Consider the following 20,167-nt stretch of genomic DNA (forward strand, 5'->3'; position numbering starts at 1 on the left):
TGGAAGGATGGGGAAGTCTAGTGTGTGCCTCAAGAGGATTTGATTATGGGTGGAAATTACAATTCATTAAATTGCTATATGTGTGTTATCACTTATATGGTGCTGATATGCTCATCAGTGCATTGGGTACTTTGCAGCACCTGTCTCCACCAACTCCCGATTTCGGGATCAGAACCCAACTCCCTTTTGATTACCACATTAATAGAGAATGAACTTTGATAAATATGGAAAGTGCAATGGTGGTGTAATCAGAGCTGGCTTCGCCTGTCCAACAACACACATCATCTTCTCTGCCCTGAAAGACTTTAATGGCAAATGAAGATCAAGTTCATAGACAAAATGAATTAAACTGACGTTTTATAGAGACAGACTTAGGGAATGATATCCGTGTGTATACACCAAAGAATGACAGAAAGGGTGATAGGATATCTGAAAGTGTGGGAGCTGGCATGATGTAAATGATGTAGAATAAGGAGTGGATACTGTGCTGGTTTCAGATCGGAACAACGGCTTTCTCCACCTCAGCTGAGGGTGGCAGTCGGGTTATTCAGCTGCTGATGTTCAGCCATAAGTAGATGTGCTGGCTGTAATGAAGCAGTTAATTATGATTTTATGATTTTGTTTTAAATGGCATTGCATGATACAAATCATGGCTACACCTCAAGTCCTGTGTCCAGTTCTGGGCCCCTTACCACAAGAAGGGCTTTGAGATGCTGGAGCAAGTCTAGAGAAGGGCAGTGGAGCTGGTGAAGAGTCTGGAGCACAAATCCTGTGAGAAGCAGCTGAGGGAGCTCGGGTTTAGTCTGGAGAAAAGAAAGCTCGGGATGGACCTTATATCACTCTCTCCGTCTCTTCTCCCAGGCAACAACCGATAGGCCAAGAGGACACAGTCTTAAGCTGTGGCAGAAGAGGTTCGGATTCGACTTTAGGAGGAGTTTCTTTGACTAAAAGGCTGATTAGACATTAAAATGGGCTGTTCAGGGAAGTGGGGGAGTCACGGTGCCTGGAGGCGTTTAAGGAAGAAAGACTGGATGTGGCACTCAGTGCTATCCATGGTCTGGTTGATAAAATGGTGATCAGTCATAGGTTGGTCTCCGTGATCTCAGAGGTCTTTTCCAACCGGATTGATTGTGTGATTCGGTGTGGAGCTTTCTGTATCTATTTCAACCTGTGATGGCGGAGCACCCACCTGAGGAGCTCCAGCAGCGAGGCCAAGCCGGCGGCTGAGAGGCGCCGGAGCCCCGCTTGCCACCACCAAGATGGCGGCGCGGCCCGGCCGCCGCCCCACCCCGCGGCTCCTGCCCTCCCTGGGCCGGCCGCGGCCGCCTAGGGCCGCCGGCGCTGTCGCCGTGTGATGAGAGCATCAGCCCTCACTGCCACGTCTCCCGGGGAGCCGGCGCTGTGCAGGCCCGCGCCGGGGCACCGAGGCCGGACCCGCTCGCCTGCCTCCTCTTCCCCTCCTTTCCTTTCCTCTGGTCCTGCCCCGCCGGGTGGCTGCGGCGAGGTGGGTCTGCCCGGCGGGAGGAGGGACGCTCCGAGGGGCTCCCACCGCCGCGGCCGCAGCCTCATTCCCCCCGTACGGGCCGGCGTTGCGGTGTCCGGGGCTCACCGCCGGGCCGCTACCGCCGGAGGGGAGGCCACCGCCGGAGGGGAGCCCGCTGCCGGCTGATGCCCCAGCTGCGCCGCCGACCGCGCTTGGATGTGTGAGTACCGGCCCCGCCGCTCCCGCGGGCAGCGCCGTGCCGGGAAAACCACGGCGATCCAGGCGGGCGGCGGGCTGTGACCGCCGGAGTCCCCCTTCGAAACTTGGTGTAGGTCTGTGTGGGAGTGAGTGGTAGGGCGGCTTCTGTCGGGTTTGTTCCGTCCAACTTGTAAGCTACGGCATTTGTTTCCCGGGCTTCTCCTTTGAGACATTTCCTGCTGTGTTTAGGTTAAAGCTGGAGGTCTGCCTATGCTGCTGGGAGCTGGGTGCTTTGTGGAAGGAGGGTTGAGGATTAAATCCGAAGAAGTCGGGCTGGGGTCACGGGAATGTGTGCTGTGGGCTTTTAAAACGCCGTCCCTAAGCAACCAGTCTTGCAAGGGCTCTGTCCTGTGGAAGATGAAGAGCTGAGGCAATCTTCTGTAAGTCCAGACAAATCCAACCCGCCATAAGGTACCGTTTCCAGAATAGATGTGGGTGGACATTTCTGTCGCTGTTCTTTTTTGTACCGCAGAGGAAACTGTGTATCTATAATTCTCCCTTATAAAGACTAGCAGTTGGGCACATGATTTTCCATATTATGTGAGGCAGCTCCTTTGCTACTCCAGCATCGTTTTAACGTATGAACGTACTGCGGAAACAGAGGCAGCTTTGTTTGCAATCTCTGATTGCTGTCATGCATGCTTTCCATTGGGAGTAAGGGGCCGCTCATGTCCTTGTCTTCTGTTACGACTGTTAAGTGAAGAAATGAGGTGTCTGTGTTACTAAGGGGTGAGTTATGAAATTTTTGGAGACCAGGCATCCCTTCTGTAACTATCTCTTCTGTCTGTTAACTAACTGTAACCAGAAGTCATTTTCTGGGAGAGGGATGCAGTAGTACAGGGATGGGATAGGAATGGCTCAGCTCCAGTTTCACAGGATGCTGAAGGCAGAGGACATCAGCCCTTTTTAACCCACAGTCTGCTCCATGGCTCACCTCCTGGCACTCCTGCTGTTGGACTGTTTCTGACACTCATTTCCCCTTCCAGCTTGAACTTTTGGGGTGCAGGCTCCTTCAGCCAAGGTGCTTGGACGATACTTTGCTGGTAAAATCTGGGCTCACTGGTGTGTAGCCAGGTGATGATGACCCTTCTGGGGGGTTGGGCTGAAACTCCGCCTGCTACTTGTTGGCTCTTATTTGACTGGAATTTTTTCAGGTAGAAGATGCTGCTACTCCTTGTTTCTGTTCTTGAGCTTCTTTGCCTCAGGTTTTGCTTTACAGCCCAGCATATTGAGTGGTAATGTTTTCTAGGTTTGATTTATTTGTAACAACAGAGAAGCTCAGATGATATTGCTGACACAGTGATCTGTGCTCAGCATGTACTCCATTCAAGACCATAGAGAACTACTGTGTGCCTGCTGTACAGCACATTCCTGATTGTCTCTTTGAAGACTTGCAGAGACCTGACTTTCAGAAGCTCTGGGGGTCCATGTTTCTACTAACAAAGGTGTCTGTGCTGTTTCAACCAGTGCATCCAAAATCATTAATAATTTCAAAAATGCAGGCCTTTTACTGCTTTTTTTTATATTTAGTCTTTCTGATTGTAAAATGGAGATAAAACATTTTGCTTCCTACTTTGCAGACCATGTTTCTATTCTGCTTGTAAGATGATACATTTTTATAAAAACTTTTTGCATCATACAGATTAGCACCTTGCTGAATTATTTGTCTTTCAGAGACACTAATGACATTTACCACAGTAAATTCTGTGGTAGCTAAGGAAATAAAGTGATTCTCATCTTACTGGCCTGCCTGTATTAGCAACATTTGTGCTGATGTAACATTGCTAGTATAGGTGTACTGTTATGTACCACTCAAAAGCAGATAGGCCTAATCACTTTTTTTGTCTATGCATTTTTCAGACATTCTTCTTTGTTCTGAAATTTTAGATTATTAACTTATGTGTGTAGTGTTTAAAGGGGAAGCCCTACACCTTTTTGCTGGTTTTGAAACTGAGCAGCACTGAACACAAATCTTTCTCTGAAGGGATATGTAATGCATATTGACTCAAACCTGGTTGTCATAAAACTTAATGCTTTATTTCTTTCTGTAGGCACCAAATCTGGATGTTTGACAATACAGCCAATGTGCCAGAAATGTTTTTTACAGTGGCTTCCTGTTTCCATAAGCCTTCTGTTCAGAAACCAGTTGGGCCACTCAGAACTTCCCCAGTAGAGTTACAATTCCTAAAGATGGATATGGTGGGAAGCAACAAGGTAGTAGTGATTCTGAGACTATCCTGTTCCATAGTCCCAGTCCTTTCTCTGTGCCTCAGAATCATGAAATCCTGGAAGAAGTTTTCTTCTGACAGTTAAAATTGGAACTTTAGTCCATTTATTTCTAACCCTACCACAGTTAGGTAAGTGGGTGTAGCTGTTAGCAGGTGGATTTTTAAAATCAGAGGTAAATCTGTAGTAGCTGTGTGACTTGGGAAAATAACTCATTAGCTTTCACAAACTGTCCTGGAAGATTTCATGCCATTCTTTGGGGGCTGTTGTCATTGGTGAGTTACCAGCCTTTTCTTGACTTTTTTGGGTATTGCAAGTTAAAACAAGACTTCTGATGAGAAGGGAGTATTATGCAGCTTGGTCAGGAGACCTGTCCTGGGAGACAGGGTGCAGTGGCATCCGTGTATACAGGGAAGGTTGGAATTGTTGGTGTAAAGCAAAATTGTCGGTAGACATCTGCTGCCTAGAAATACATATAAGAGAGTATGGATCCAGATTCAGACAGCTGGATTAGTCTCAGTATAATTAATTATACAAAGGGTTAGTGTTTCCTATTGCATTTTCTCAATCTGCTGGGTTAGTTGCTCTGTAAACAGTCATGTGAAGTTCTGGGTCCTGCCTACCAAAGTCATGGAGATTGAATTGAAGACTTACTGTTTTGTGGGGAATTTTTATATCACCTGAACCTGTTGTTTAAGAGGCAAATAGAGGAGAATCGATGCATTCTCATATGTGGTTTATATTTCAATGCAAATTTATTATTTATACAAATTACGAGTTGTTTAAAATTCCCTGCAATATTGTTGCTTTTCTGCAGTGTCGGGGATGTGCAAGGCATTGTCTCACAGATACTTTCTGCTGTGAATCCCAGTGTGATGACTTGATGTAAGCTCAAGAAAGTGGTTTTTAACTTGTGTTCTTCTTCATGCATTCAAGCTCATTGCTACAGATGGCAGATGCCTGCCTTATTTTTAGCTAATTGAGAACAAAATAGAAAAATCCCAGTGACTCCCAATGATTTGTAATCATGGCTGATCTCTATTAAATTAAACACAGGGATTGGCAGAGTAACAAAACCAGCAGGAAAGCTGCTTCTGTTTCTTTTAAAGAAAGCTTGTCTAAAGTGCTAAAATAATACAGTAAAAAATATCTACTACTACATAGAGAGACCCTTGGGAGGAGAAGTACTTGCTGAACAGTTTATCCTGTTTTGGATAAGGAAACTGAGGTCTGTAGTATTAAAACAAGTTCCCTGGAAGTCAGTTGAAGAGGAAAGATTAAAAAGCAAAAGATATCCTGGCCTGTGCTCAGGCCATTAGACTGCGGGTTTGTCTTCAGGTTGGGAGGACAATGCATATTTTGGTGGCTTGCTTGATGTAAGATTTTAAGATGGGCTCTTAAAACATGAACATCTTCTATGTTTTCTTCCTTCTTTTTCCCCCTCAGTAGTGATTTGTTTTGTTATGCGTTTGCCTTGTTATCTTAGAAACAAAATTTTTCAGTGGCCATACCTAAAATTCCCTGCCTTTCCCAGTTACTGCATGTGGCATGGTGTAATAGAGAGTGATCTGTGTTTTAGCAGAGCTGTGCTGTGCATGTTTACTGAAGAGCCCTGTGCAAGATATACTTAGGTGTGAATGCATGTTGATAAATTGTATTATCGGCCAGTTTTGATAGTCTGCGTTGTGTCTGCTAAAACACTGCCCTTGTGATTCACTTCCCAGCCACTGTCCTATTCTATTCAGAACTTCAGTTTCTATCAGTAATATGGAGTTGGAGTTAAAACTTCTGTGTTGTTACATATTCAGAAAACTGTCTGACTCAGTAATTCCCTCCAGCTCTTTAGTTTGTGCCTCTAACTCTGAATCAGGCTGGAGTTGCTGTCCCTTTCCCCACACAATTCAGAAGCATGGGAGCTCTACGATGGAAATAGACTGTGACCCAACTGGTTAGGCCTGCATTTCTCTCTGCTGCTGTAAAAGCTCAACTTTGCAATTCTGTCTTGTTCTCACATGAGAACAAGCCAATGCTTTCTTTATTCCCAGATCCATTATTTGGCTGTGAGTGTTGCTGTATGCATCAGAAGAAGCCAAAGAAAATGTTTGTCTTGCTAGCTGTGTAACACTTGTTGGCTTGATGAGGAGTGCTATTAGCCACTTGGAGCTGCTGAGCCTTGAGGGTCTTGCATTATGGCTTTGTTTTGGTTTTTTTAACTTCCTTTTGGGATATAAATTCTCTTGTCTTCATTCATAGAATTATTACAGTCATTCATTGAAATCTTCCTAATCTGTTTGCTTTGACCTGCTGCAGCAGTTAGTTGCACAAGGTAATTATATGGTAATATAAGGTAATAATATTTTATGACACCAGGGACTGTAGTTTTGTTCTTGTACTTGCCAGAGGTTTATTTAGAGTTCTTAGTGTTTGTTTCAACTTTCTTCCAATTCACAAAACCCTGAAATTTTCTATATTCTGAAGAGGACATTATTGCCTGCATACCTCTGGAAATTTCTTCCTTGCACCCCTAAAGTAAGGTCTTTGAGGGGATTTTTAGGGCATGTACAGGATTTATCTGTTGGTTTTTTTTTTTTTCAGTATCTTGGATAATTTTGTTTATCTAGAGTATTAAGAACTTAAATCTATATCCTATCCTTGAGCATGTCAGCAAAATGAGCCAAATGAGCTTACTGCACTTCAACTTTGAGAGGCTTTTCCTGAAAAACCTTTCTTTCCTGTTCTTGTTTTTGTGTGTGGGTATTTGAAGTACTGTGGCAGCTACAAATGGCAGGTGCCACCTTCCCCTTGTCTTTAGCTAAACTTTTATTTTTCCCACTTACCTTTCTGCTTAGCTCTAGTCTTCCTTGCAGAAAACACTTGAAATAAGTCATACAGTACCTATGCTGTTTTTTAATTCTTGCTTCAATCTTTCTACTTCAACCCTTTGGTTTTGGCGTCTGTGTAAAGGAACTGATAGATGGAGCCTCTTCAGCCAGAGTTGTGCTGTATCAGAAGAGCCTACACTGACATGATCTTGATGGGATAGTTTTGTTTTTACAGAGGAGGTTATTAGTCACTGAGCAAAAATTAGTCACCACCTGACAGTGGTGATTCCCCACCCAGCTCTCCTCTTTGATGGTGTTTGGGCTCCTCTTCAGGGGGTTTCTTTTTCTCTGTGCCAAATCCCCATCTTAATCCATCGCTGTGTATGGCATGAGGACTTGGAAAATGTGCTGACTTTGAGACCTCCCTCCTAACCGGTTTTGCCTCCCAGTTCTGGACCACGTGGTGGGTGTGTGCCTTTGGATCCAGCAGGAGTTGAAAGGTTGTGTTGACTTAGCACTGGGGCAGCTCTGTGCAAGCCAAATATTTAGCTTTCCATTTGATAACCTGTCGGTTGTTTCCACCCTCGCAACAACCAAATGCTTATTTTATCCCCAGACCAGCTGGGGCTTTCACAAAAGTTTTGCATCTTTTTGGCTTCTGGTGTGGCAGATGTGGGAGTGCTGACAAGATGGCCTTGTGACCAAGACTTAGGTGCAGCCATCACTGTCCCTTGGCTCTCTGATAGTGTTTTTCTTCTTTTTAGTGTTGTTGGGTGAATTGATAACTAGCTTTGTGCCTGTTTTTCCAGCTGTTAAACTGGGGTTTTGGCTGTTTTTTATTTTAATTTAAATAAATAAATAAGAGGTTCACACTAAGAGGAAGTAAAAATAACCTATAGTAACTAGTACTCTCAAAGTCCAAAGGAAAACTTGTGTAATAATTTGCAAAGATATTAGGATTGCTGGACAACTGCAAGTTTAGGGTTAGGCTGACCAACTGAAGTGAGTTTAATTGAGAACATTAGCAACCAAGAGAGCATTTTCAGTTTCAGAAATGAATTGTGCTTTGTGTCAGTGCTCTGCAGCCACGTCATGGGGGTCATGGGGGTCGCTTCCCTGTGAGGGAGCTCTGCACATGTGGCAGGTGTGTTTCCATAAGGCATGGGACACCCTGAACGGAAAGTCTTGCTGGGAGTGTTTGTGTTGCTGTGGAGGAGGCAGAGTCCCTCACCACAGAGGCCATGTGTTGTTTCACCCTCAGCTGTCATGTGCTTCCTCAGCAGGAAGAGGGTTGCTTTAATTGAGATGAGAAGTTGCAGTGAGAGACCTTCTTGAGCCACATTGCACCAAGTGAGGGTGGTCACATTTCCCTTTCTGCCCTTGCGAGTAACTGGTTGTAGGACTTGTGGAGCCAAGGAGAGCCACTTGAAAGTTTTCCAGCTTCTGGGAGTTCTAATGTCTCAGTGCAGTGAGCATCCCGATAGGACTAGAGAGGCTTGGAGTTTTCTCCAACTAAAAAATGTTAACGCCATCAAAATAACTGACTGAGCTTTGTAGTGTGTCCAGTGAAGAGATGGGGAGCCAGGCACACTTTCCATTCTGATGAGTCACTAACTCTCTCCTGATTTGCCTCTTGAAAGAGCTGTTTGGGCAGCTCTAAATGCAGGAACATGATTCTGAGTGATGATCCTTGGGACAGGGCTGCACACTGCTTCACATCTGAATTGGTGAATAATTTGTCTGCCTAGCTTGTTATCAGTAAAGTCTTGCACACAGCTGTGTTTCTTGCCTGCCTTAATTCTGCCTTGTCAGGGTAGCTGGGGAGCTGATGGGCAGGACGGGTATTGCGGCACAGAAAAAAAAATAAAATTACCAAGTCCTTTCTGTAGTCTTACAAGCAGGAACTGGAAATCAGAGCATCTGATGCCTTCTGTATCTGGATTTTCTTGTAACTGTGTCACAAATGAAGGTTTTGTTTCTGTGCTGAAGCATGGTCTACCCTAGGACCCAAGAGCTGTCCATACCCACATCCATTCCCTGTGCATGGGCAGAACCACTTTCTGCTGTTCTATAGCTGCTTTCCCGATCCTGCCTGTGTTTTTATGATGCCCATACCTGCTTCAGAGGGGAGATCTTGGAGGCTGGGTAGTATTGGTTCTGAGGATTTGAGGATGAAGGGATTACAAGTATGTGACTTATTTTTTGAGGGAAATTGCAGGTGAACTGGAAAAAACAGTGTGGGATCACATTAATGGACTGAAGAGTCTTGTCAGGAAAATCTTCTATCTTTCATTACTCACTTTTTCTGCATTACTGTATAAAATAAGATGACTGATGGGGTGGGGAATGCAAACAGAGAAGGGAGCAGGACAGAGTCTTCATTAATACTTGGTATGACTAGGAATATCTGTTGGAGAAAGGGGTTTATTTGGTTTATGGTTTATTTTCCTTGTTCACGTGTTTTTCAAAGTAGAATAATACCTTCGTTTATTAATTGAAAGCTATAAAAAGGCTTTCCCCAGGTCTTTCTCCTCAAAACGGAGGGCCGTTGATTGGTTCAAGGCCAAGAAAAGCAGATTTAGATTCAATCTGATCTGTAATCTCACTGCTTTGTTTAGTTTTATCTGTGGAGTTTCAGTTTTGTGTGGCTAGTTTTACAAAATAAAAACAAACAAAAAAGGAATGGTTCTTAGGCAGATTTTGCTCCAACAAATGCCTACCGAACTTAATCTAACTCCAGTAAGGTAAAGTTCTGTAAAGCTTGGCTTGGAGAATTGCCCAGTCTATATGTTCATGAATCACTGTGAAAGGGCTCATTGAAGTGCATTTAAAATATGTTCAGTGATGGTCAAGGGTGGCTTCTTTCCATGGGCAGCTGTTTATTCTGTTAGATATCTGTATTTTACTGGTTTGCAAAGCCAGGGGTTGTAATTGCAATTACTTTGTGTCCAAGTGAGGTATACTAATGGGGTGATACTAATGAGACCTGTTCAATTATTTAGATGAATTATTGAACATGGTTTAAAATACCTTCCACTGTTAATAGCACTAATTAGACCACCATCATATTGCATCCGTTATCATAAATACTCTGCAGATTGAATCAGACCAATTGTTTCAGCTACCACAGTCCCTGTGGTAGCTAAATTTGGCTTAAAATGGCTTTTTTGTGGGTTTTTCCTCATTTTTTTTCCTTCACTTAGCTGCTTATCAGAAGTGTCTGAATACCCTAAGTGAATTCTATATTATTTGTTGCTGCCCCTGCTCACCTTACACATGCAGGAGAATTTTGCTGTTTATATTTCATTCCTGAAATACAAATAAAACTCGAGAACATCCTAGGGAAAATTATCTGAAAGCTTTAAAGTCTTGCTTGACTAGAAAGATAAGGAAGGCTTCAATCTCTGTTGTGTTCATACTGGAGATATGAGAGTTTTAAAGTCTGCCAAAACACACTGTTTACCTCAAAACCAAAATTCTCCAATGTTTGCTCACCTTTTGTGCATTTTCACATCTCCTTTTTTTTTTTTCCCCTCTCTCCTGCATCTCTGTTTTTTGGTGTGTTTTTTTGGGTTTGGTTTGGTTTGATTTTTCCAAGTGACTTTCATGTGGATATGCAGAAACCATTCATCCTTTGAAACATCTTGATTTTTGTTGAAAGTTAAAGAATTGGTATCCTGGTTTCAGTCATGACAGTTCTTTATTGGAGTAGAGATGAAGGTTGGGAAATTCTAATACAAAGGGTAATTCTTTGAGGGAATTTTTTAGAGAAGTACTCCTGCATAGTTCATGATAACAGTCCTGTGACTCACTGAGACCTTTTGGCATTTCTGCCAGCTGTGATTTCTCAGGATTTTAAAGGAGGTGATGACTGAATTATAAATAGACCATAGGTTCCATCTGTACATTTCAAAGCTACATCTAGAGTTTCCTAGAAGGTGGGTGTGAATTTTTGGCTTCTGGGTTGGTTCCTGCTATGATATTTTTCCAAAAGGGCAGCTGATTTAGACTCTAGGCTCACAGACACACCAAAGTCCTTGTAGTGAGATGCTCACTTGGTGTCTTGTTCCTGTACAGCACACGTGCACTCCAGTTCAATCCTTCGCTCTCTTATGTCTTCTATGTGTTTCCATTGGAAACTTTCCTGACTGCCAAAATTCTTGCAGTGTCGTGGGAGACCAGTAAAATAGAAGAAAAATCGTATGGGAAGTGATAAAATCTGTGCCAGAAACTACACCATTGTTTCTGATGTTCTGAGTTGTCCAGCTTCTCTTAGTAGTTTATTTTAAGAAATCAATAGAATTAAATTTTTCATTAAAAATAAATGGATAAATAAATATGTACAAGTTTACTTCTGAATGATTTTTCTTTTCAGGGCTGGGTTGTGTGACTGCCCATATGTGCATTTGAAGTACATGCATACGCGTATGTTTTGCTGCACTTCGCTGCTAACTAAACCCACTTTTAAATGGATGTATTACCTTGGTGTCATTTGGGCATTCTTAGCACAGAAAGGTGCTGAAGTATGCGGTTTCCTTCAAGGACACCAGTCTGTCTGTTCAGAGCTCTGCCAGAGGGTGTCCGAATTACCTACCAGCATCAAAGCCTGGAAAGTAACGTGCTGGGTGCCTAAAAAGAGCCGTGAATCTCTAGTAGCTCCACCACAACATGGAGAGGGCTTTTCCCAGGATTGCTTTTGAAATAAAGCACGTTTGTGTCATCTCCGGTTCTGGAGATGTTCAGTGGTGCTTTCCAGCCAGCAATAAGTGTTGTCAGTTGTTGATGGCTAATGTAAGCACCCCCTTTTTAGAGACGCAGTGTCAGTGGTACTCATTCTGGGTGTGCAACTAGACACTGATCTGCTGCCATTGAAGTGGCACAGTGTTTTAGAGTGGTAATGTTTGTCCTACAAGGCTCTGAGTATATGAGAGTGATTTCCTTCTGCATGAATTTGCTTGGCTGGAGTGTGAACTGGGTGAGTGTGACCAGAAGTTTAAAGTTTAAGTGATGTTTCTGCCTCCTTTGCAGGTTTCGGAAGGCTTTTGGATCTTGTCTGGGTGTCAGGGCACAGCCTGCTGGAGGCACTGGAAGTGGACTGGTTCCTGGTCATGCCCGGTGGAAGGAGGGGACCCAGCCGGCAGCAGCTAAGCCGTTCAGCTTTGCCTTCTCTCCAGACTCTGGTTGGTGGGAGCTGTGGAAACGGTACTGGTTTGAGAAACAGGTGAGAATAAAGGCAGGGTTGTTGAGACATCTGTGGCTGGGACAGCACTGAAAACAAGGAGCCTTGATCCACCCTGAACCCTGTGCCGGGAGCATGGATTTGCGGTGAAAGTGAGGGCTTGGGAGAGGGGAACCTTGAGCCTGCCGCTGAGGCATTATGAAACGGCTTATCCAAGAGGGAACAAGTCCTGTGTGACAAATCTCTTCCAGCTTCTCTTCTCAGCTCTGCTGTGGTACATGCTTCCCTCTGCAGCCCCTCTTTTGACTTGATGTGTTAAAACCGGCCCCATGGAGGGAATTGTGGAAGTGGTCTCAAGCCCCCCCTTCACCACTCATTGTGGTCACAACAGCCAGGGGTGGAAATCACACAGTACTCCATTTGTCTTTCCCTGCAGCAGTTTCCAGAGCAGTGAGTCCTAGCAAATGATGAGTCCTTATCTCACTCAATTGCCTTCTCTGCCCTGGGGAATTAGTGTGACATATCAGAGCACAGCTGTGACTCCTTCTCCTACATAATAAAAAGGCAGGGCAGGAGGATGTCCATATTCTGCTTTATACCTGCTGGTTGCAGCTGAAACTAATTCTCATAACTGGTAAAGATGACCTGTATTTTCTGGGGAAGTTGGGGGCTGAAACAGGAACACACACACAGTGACATTGAGATTACCACATTTGGTATAAAAACTGAAAGGACCCAGCATTACTTATTTCTGTAAAAAAGTTTGCAGACTAGAGAAGCTATTTGCTGCATGCTAGGGCCCTGGTATAGGTTCATTCTTAAAGTGTAGAGAACTTCAAGCCATTTAGCTTTGGCCTTTACAGACTTCTCTGCCTTGGGCAGAGGGACAGATAGCACGGTTTGAGGTTCTTGAGAAGCAAGTGACTGTTGAGACTGTGGAGTCAGGGCCCCAGGGTCCTGGGAGAGCGTTGCTTATCTTCAGTCAGACACAACATAGTTCCTCCACCAGTTCAGTATGCCAGAGCTTTTAGTTGCTCTAGCCTCCTCTAAAAGCTAAAAAAGAAGGAAGTTTGAGAACACTTGAGAGGTTAGCCTCTAGGAAGTGGCTGAACTACTCCATTCCATTTTTAGTTACTCCTCTTTTAAAAAGAGAAGCTGTGAACAGAAGGACAGTGGGCACTTTGCTGTGCTGGAGAAGGAGGCTGGGTGCTACTGTAATGTCCAGGTGGTGGGTGGAAAGAGCCAATATTAAGTGTTTGGTATAGCAAATATTTTTTCTCTGTATCTCTGCTCCTCAATCTGCAAGTTTACTAAAATGTTGCTGGGCATATCACAGCACTTCTGACAGATCAAGCTGTCGTCCATAGAAAATTCTGGATAAGGGCTTTGTCTGAGCTAAGATGATGGAGCTCACCACCAGCCTTATATCAGAAATATGAATTCAAGACTGCTGTCACCTCTCCTCTAGTAATGCCCACTCTCAAAATCACAACCTCAAGTACTCTATCCTGGAAAATGTCAGAGATGATGTAGAATGTTTACCAAGTAAGTGATGTCCATCTGCTTCAGGAATGGTAGTGCCATCAGCCTCTCGGCGCCTCCGATCACAACACTGATTACTCCAGAGCCTGTGCGTCACTGCCGGATCCCTGAACTGCCGTTGGATGGCAGCCTTCTCTTTGAATTCCTGTTCTTCATCTATCTTCTGGTAGCCCTCTTCATTCAGTACATCAACATCTACAAGACTGTCTGGTGGTACCCATACAATCACCCTGCTTCCTGCACCTCACTGGTGAGTTCCTCAGCAAGTGCCATCACTTGGGCTTTTTCATTACACAGCTTATTTTCATGCTTCTTCAGTCCAGGAATCACCAAGCATTTGATGTGAAGGGAGTGAATTGGAGTTCACAGGCACCCCCATCAGTTAGGGCCATGTCACCGCCTATTTACAGGGGAGAAAATACATGGCAGGTGAGAGAGAGGAATCAGCAGGATTCCTTCTGGGGAAATTTCTTCTGCATGTTTGCATGGTCTAGCTAGCTTGTAGTTTTGACACAGAGCTGAGACTCCAGGAGCTGTCTGCTGCTATGAGTGCCCCTTGCCAGTCAAAACAACAGAGAAGGAAGATGTGCAGATTTTTGTTAGGATCCCACAGCAAGTCAGCAGCACAGCTGGGAGAGGGTCAGATCCTCAGCTTACATAAAGCTCTAAACCTCCTCAGTTTCAGTGTTTGTGCCCCAATAAGCGGCCTGTGAGCTAGTGAGCCTCACGTGAGCAAAGCCAGCCTGTGCAGCTGGAACCGTGTCCTAAAGGCTGTTTGGAAGCACGAGGTGGCCCCTCGTGCCGACAGGTGGTGCTGGTGTTCTAGTTACCAGTCTTTTGCTCAGCTCTGCCATGCTGGACACAGCTGGCTTAGAAATCTAAGCATTCTGTTTGGGGCTCCATACCTGGCAGTATTTAACGCTTATTTGTCTATTATTATTTATCACAACTCAAGCATTCTTTTTTACCCAAAGTGTCCTTGAAGTACCAAACAGCAGTCTACTAACTATTCAGAGTACCAAATAGTAGTCTATTATTTAGAGTCTACTAACTCCTCTGGCCAGAATGTATGTATGGATTCACTGAAAAGCTGTAAGAGCTGTATCTAACTTGTTGCACCTAGAGAACTTCTCCATGACCAAAGAAGATGAGGTTTCTCAGATCAACTTGGTTTCATCAGGAAGCAGTGGTTGCTGCAGACAATTTTTGAGACCAAGAAGGAAAGTAAGCTAGTATACTCACTCTGGACTCTGGTTTGGCTGCCCTTTGTCTGGTTGCTCAGGGCCTTTTCTGTGGAGAATCTGCAACCTATTCTCTGTGATAGGATTCTAGTTCTAGATGTCCGTTTGACCCCACAAATACCTGCCTGAAGTGTGGTTTTGTTTTGTTTTCTGTGGACCTCTGCATGGGAAGGAATCTCCCTGTGGAGGAAATCTTGCTTCTGGAGACAGACATTCCTGTGTTACTAATGTTTATTGCTTTTACCTCATCCCTAATAGAGAGATTTGGGGAATGTTTATGTGAGGTCCTAACAGTCCTAATGTACTCCACAGCAGCCAGCTTTCTAGTTCCACCCCATCTGGGTGGTGTCAGAGTCCCTTTTTCTGGTGAAGACCTTTTTTCTTTCCTCTTTCAGAATTTTCACCTGATTGACTACCACCTGGCAGCGTTCATCACAGTGATGCTGGCACGGAGGCTGGTGTGGGCCATTATCTCTGAGGTAACATTCCCATTGTTCCCTCTCCTGCCTGTAGCACTTGCTGCAGAACATAGTCATCCATGGCTTAAGAAAATTTTGCAGGTTGGAGAGTTTCTTCCCTTAGAAGAGTCTGAATGTAAAGGACTAAGATTTTGAGGATGCCCTTCTGCCTTGGAGTTTTCTTCTTGAGACCAATTATGTCCCATAGTATTGGATAGCTCTGGTTCTGCATCTGTGAGGACATTAAATGGTCCCACTTGCTTATTTATCTCTGCAGGTACAATACTGTATCCCACTATCTCATTCTAGAGAAGTGGCTGAGAGAATTGCAAGTCAGGTAGAAAAAAGGCAAATAGGGAGGTTGGCCAAGACAAGAAGAATGAACAGGAAATCATAGGAGGAAAGGTCAGGAGGAGGAGGATAACAGACTACACTGAAGTGAATAGGAATACTGGTAGAACTGCTTTTCCAGTTCTGGTTACTCAGTAACTCAGACTCTGGTCATGTCACCACAGATTTTGAGACCTTCTCTGTGTTTGTGGGAGCAGAACCAGGCCAAATTAGATAACTGTAAAAGGTCATTTTCAGAAAAATAGAAATTTTGTCCACTGAAATGGTTAATACAACTTTAGGCTAAGCAATGAAGCAGTGTTTAAAAAGAAGTAAATTAAATAAAGGAACAGTTACGTCCTGTTGAATAGATGAATAGAGGACGTGGGAACTCTGAAGGTCTCTTTTCATCTGATTCCATCCATTTTTGCTTATGTTCCCATTTTCTGTAAAACTTCACATAGACTGAAATTTCTGCATTGAAATCTTCCATGCAGGTTCTTGTGCTTGCCCTGTATGGGCTCTAACCCTTAAGAATCTTTTCATAATTCAGTTTCCTTCTCACCTCTGGAGAATGGATCAGGCTTTCTGTGGTGCCTCCTCTCTTCATTACAGCCTGCATATCCAGTAGAGCTAAATTATGGAAGGCTGGGTTTGGGATTGACAAGGTGCACATTTTCTCTTCCCTCATCTGTGAACTGTGACCTTTCACAATGCTGAGATCTGATCCTTCTAAAGAAAAGAGAGAGAGGAAATGGGTTTCAGGCCATCCTGGACCATCTTCAGAGTATAAGAGACTTGACCAAAAATATTTTTCTACTTTGCAGCTCTGAATTTTTCTTCAAAAAAAGAAGAAAATTCTATTTTAGTCATGCCCCACAACTTGTGATTATTTCAGTCTTTTGGATTCTATCAATCCTTAAAATCAAAGGCATTTACATTTGTAAGAGCATCAGTTTCCTGTTTGTGAGAGGAAGGGGGCAACTATCCCTCTTCTGGTACCTCCTGGCACCCATCTCCCTGCTCCTCCTCCACAGGCATCCCTTGTGCTTATCTTCTAGCACTGGTTGTTGTAGGACTGCTGAATGTTTCCTCTCTATTTGCAGGCCTCTCAAGTGGGTGCAACATCACTGATTTGCTACATGGTGCGCCTGGTGCTGCTCACCCTCTGTGGATGGGTGCTCTGCTGGACTCTGGTCAACCTCTTCCACAGCCATTCTGTTCTCAACCTTCTCTTCCTGGGCTACCCGTGAGTGACACCACTTTGAACCCTCTGGGCAGGGGGGGCATAGCTGCTTGGGGGTGCCATGAGCCAGCGTAGGAAGCAGAGCTGTTGGCTGTAGTGTTTCTTCAATTTAGGATTAAAAAGGAGCAAGAGTGGCTGGGGGATGGTGCGAGGAGGTGGCACTGAGCTGATGAATTGAATTGCCTCAGCTGCTCTGTGTGTGAGGGGCCTTTATTGCCACTTGAAAACTGAGCCTTTGGGATTGTTGGTTCTACAAATGGAATTTTAAAATGCCTCTCTACACAGGTGTTGAAGCTGCAGCCTCTGGGCTTTTAGTGGGGAGAATAGTTGGCTATTACTTTCTGGAGTGAGGGTTCCTATGTGCTGTCACTCTCGTCAGAGCCAGTATCTGTTGAGGAGGTGCCCCCATTCCCTGTTGGGATGGCTGTTATTTCAGCCATTGTTTTCTTTCTTTCATGGCAGGTTTGGTGTCTACGTCCCTCTGTGCTGCTTCCACCAGGACAGCAGAGCACAGCCTCTACCTTCAGACTGTGGTTACTTGGTACAGGACCAGGTGGCAGAAGATGGGGCTTCAGCTGTCAGCAGCCTGGTCAAAGACTTCTTCTCGCTTCTGTGGGAATCTCTGAGAGAACAGTTCAATAATCCTACATCTATCCCCACCCACAGCTGCCCCCTTTCCCCAGATCTCATCCGCAATGAGGTGGAGTGTCTAAAAGCAGACTTCAACCGCAGGATCAAGGAAGTTCTCTTCAACTCTCTCTTCAGTGCCTACTATGTGGCATTCCTGCCACTGTGCTTTGTGAAGGTAGCTGTTGTCTGTCTCTCTTTGTGCCCCTGCCCGCTGTCTCCTTCTGAATGTTGTGTGAACTGCTTCCAGGCCAGATTCCTGGTTAATTCCCCTTTTCTTTGTCTCCCCTTTGGCAGCCCGGATAGCGGAGCATGGCTGCATCCGGAGTGCACTAGTACTGCTCCTGGTTGGCAGATAGGTATTGCCATACATGTGATGCACCTCTAGTCCCATCACCCCACTTACTAACTCCCCTTCTCCCACTCCCATCTTAGGCAGATGGATAGCTGTGTTCTTCCTAGAAAAGAGAACCTGTTGTTAACTGTCTCAGATCCAACATCATTGCTTTTGAGTTCTTGGATCATAGGCTTTGGTGGTCAGCCTGTTAGAGCCAACTAGGACGCTTGGCAAACTATATCCAAGAATCTCTTGTGAGTGTGGGGGTTGTATTTTTTCATCTGTCAGTTCTCTAACTTGAACAAGCTCCAGTTGGTGCAGAGAAATCACTAGGGCTCCACAATCCATGTAGCAGTCTTGGTGCAGTTGGTGCTCCTGAGGCAGTTCTCTGGCAAGCAAACTGCCTTGTTACCTGCTGCTGCTGGATGAGGAGATGCACCAGCTGCAGCGTCATCCCCTGCCCTTTCTCCTTCAGCTCAAGGAGAAGGGAGCCTTGAGTGTCTCCTAAGCTGTAACTCTCCAAAATCACCAGTCCAAAAGCAGATGCCTGTAATGTGTGGTGTGGAAGCATATGCAGTATATCCCTTGTCATTCCTCCTTCTGTTTTGTGACAGTGGTGCCAAGTTCTTGTCTGGTCTCTTCACAGAGCACCCAGTATTATGACATGCGCTGGTCCTGTGAGCACCTCATCATGGTGTGGATCAATGCCTTTGTCATGCTCACCACGCAGCTGCTGCCTCCCAAGTACTGTGACCTGCTCCACAGGTCTGCCGCCCACCTCGGCAAGTGGCAGAAACTAGAGCACGGCTCCTACAGCAATGCTCCACAGCACATGTGAGTGTGGGGATGGGTAGGGCTTGGTATGCCTAGCAAGGGGCTGAGATGTTCTAGTAGATGAGCAAATACCAGAAGTGTTTATCTACTGAGGACACATCTCCACTCCCCAACTCTACTGGCCTCGTTCACTGAAAACAGAAATGGCTGCTCTAGAGAGCTGTCCAAGCTATTCCAGTCACTGCTGCTTCCTTCCCAGAAAAAAAAACTGAGATTCTTCTTGGCCACTGGAGAGTATCTTAAGCAGAAGAGGGTGGCCCCCTCCACTGCAGTGGACAAGGTTCTTGCACTGGGAGCCATTAGTACGTATTACTGAGTCCATTGAATGGGCTTGTGATCACCCCTCAGTGCTTCTCTGGTGGAAGCTAGGACATGTCATTGTGGTATTTGGTATTTTTCAAGATGCAGTCCATTGCCATAAGCAATCATTCAGGGGGTTGGGAGCACAGATGGTAACACTCTGGCATTGTTTCCTCACAGCTGGTCAGAAAACACAATATGGCCACAGGGAGTTCTGGTGCGACGGAGCCGGTGCCTTTATAAAGCAGTTGGGCCTTACAACGTAGCAGTGCCTTCAGACGTGTCCCATGCCCGCTTTTATGCAAGTATCTCTTCTCTTGCTTGGTACCTTACAGCTGTGGGAGGGGGGAGAGGCTCAAACCCAGCTGCAGCAGAGCACACCATGCAAGCAGAGTTGAGTGTTCCATTACAGGCTGATGCTGCTGAGCAAAATGTTGGCAGCAGTGGGGCTTTCCCATTCTGTCTTACAGTGACCTCTGGGCAAGATGGGAACCACGGCTGCCTTGTCAGTGCTTTCTCATCAAGGTGACACAGCTCTCACATCAGGCAGTAGCATTCTCCTGAGAGGGTTCTAGTTAACACCTCTCAGGGAAATGGGAAGGTGTGAAAGCGGGCCGATAGGTTTATTTCATCCGCTTCCCCTTCTCAAGCAAAATGCCACTTCTACATGCCTTGTTTATTACTGTTTTGCCTAAGCAGCAGCTAGTGGTGGCTGGAGCAGAAGCATTGCTTCTGCCCCACAGTGGTCCCTTGACAGCATTATGTCCATATTCCTCCTCACTTCCACCCAGCAACAAATGACAGAAATCTCTTCTTAACTCTTTCCCTGCAGTTCCTCTTTCACCGTCCCTTACGGCTGCTCAACCTGCTGATTCTCATCGAAGGCAGTGTGGTCTGCTACCAGCTTTACTCCCTGTTGCGCTCAGAGAAGTGGAACCACACCCTCTCCATGGCCCTCATACTTTTCTGCAATTATTATGTCTTATTTAAGCTCCTCCGGGACCGGATAGTGTTAGGCAGGGCATACTCCTACCCACTTAACAACTATGGACTCAAGGCACAGTAGGCCGACCAGTCTTCTCTTCCTCATCCCACAGGGTAGGGAGGGAACCTCAGAAAAAAAAATATTTTCGTACAGTTCTATTTTTTTCTTGCAACGTTTATAAATATTTAAAATATTTTATATTTTGTATACTATTGTTTTTGTGGGGCGGGAAGGGAACCAGTGGCAATTAAATGTTGCTTTATAAACAAGGTGTTTTTTATATATATATAAAATCCACG

The 20,167-nt window shown here is 45.0% G+C and overlaps 1 protein-coding gene across 3 annotated transcripts; it reads left to right on the forward strand.

Moving 5' to 3' along the window:
• Positions 1-1,361: 1,361 nt before the first annotated feature.
• TMEM39A (transmembrane protein 39A) lies at positions 1,362-20,137 on the forward strand. Of its 3 annotated transcripts, none has more exons than XM_079305646.1 (9): positions 1,362-1,504; positions 11,818-12,010; positions 13,538-13,760; positions 15,147-15,230; positions 16,646-16,788; positions 17,248-17,590; positions 18,396-18,583; positions 19,064-19,184; positions 19,716-20,137. In XM_079305646.1, exons 2-9 carry the CDS (start codon positions 11,898-11,900, stop codon positions 19,947-19,949), a joined length of 1,449 nt encoding a protein of 482 aa, XP_079161772.1. In that variant the 5' UTR covers positions 1,362-1,504; positions 11,818-11,897; the 3' UTR covers positions 19,950-20,137. The 3 variants fall into 3 exon arrangements, with proteins under 3 accessions (XP_079161772.1, XP_079161770.1, XP_079161771.1); XM_079305644.1 differs by having other exon boundaries at positions 1,369-1,703; XM_079305645.1 differs by lacking the exon at positions 1,362-1,504 and adding an exon at positions 1,918-6,293.
• The last annotated feature ends 30 nt before the right edge of the window (positions 20,138-20,167 follow it).

The sequence above is a fragment of the Erithacus rubecula genome (genome assembly GCF_903797595.1).
Source record: "Erithacus rubecula genome assembly, chromosome: 1".
NCBI lineage: Eukaryota > Metazoa > Chordata > Aves > Passeriformes > Muscicapidae > Erithacus > Erithacus rubecula.

What these genes read in the sequence shown, in the direction of transcription:
- TMEM39A (XM_079305644.1), top strand. An exon ending in GGTACTGGTTTGAGAAACAG is followed by an intron (nt 12,011 to 13,537) that starts GTGAGAATAAAG and finishes CATCTGCTTCAG; the next exon opens with GAATGGTAGTGCCATCAGCC. An exon ending in CTGCTTCCTGCACCTCACTG is followed by an intron (nt 13,761 to 15,146) that starts GTGAGTTCCTCA and finishes TTCCTCTTTCAG; the next exon opens with AATTTTCACCTGATTGACTA.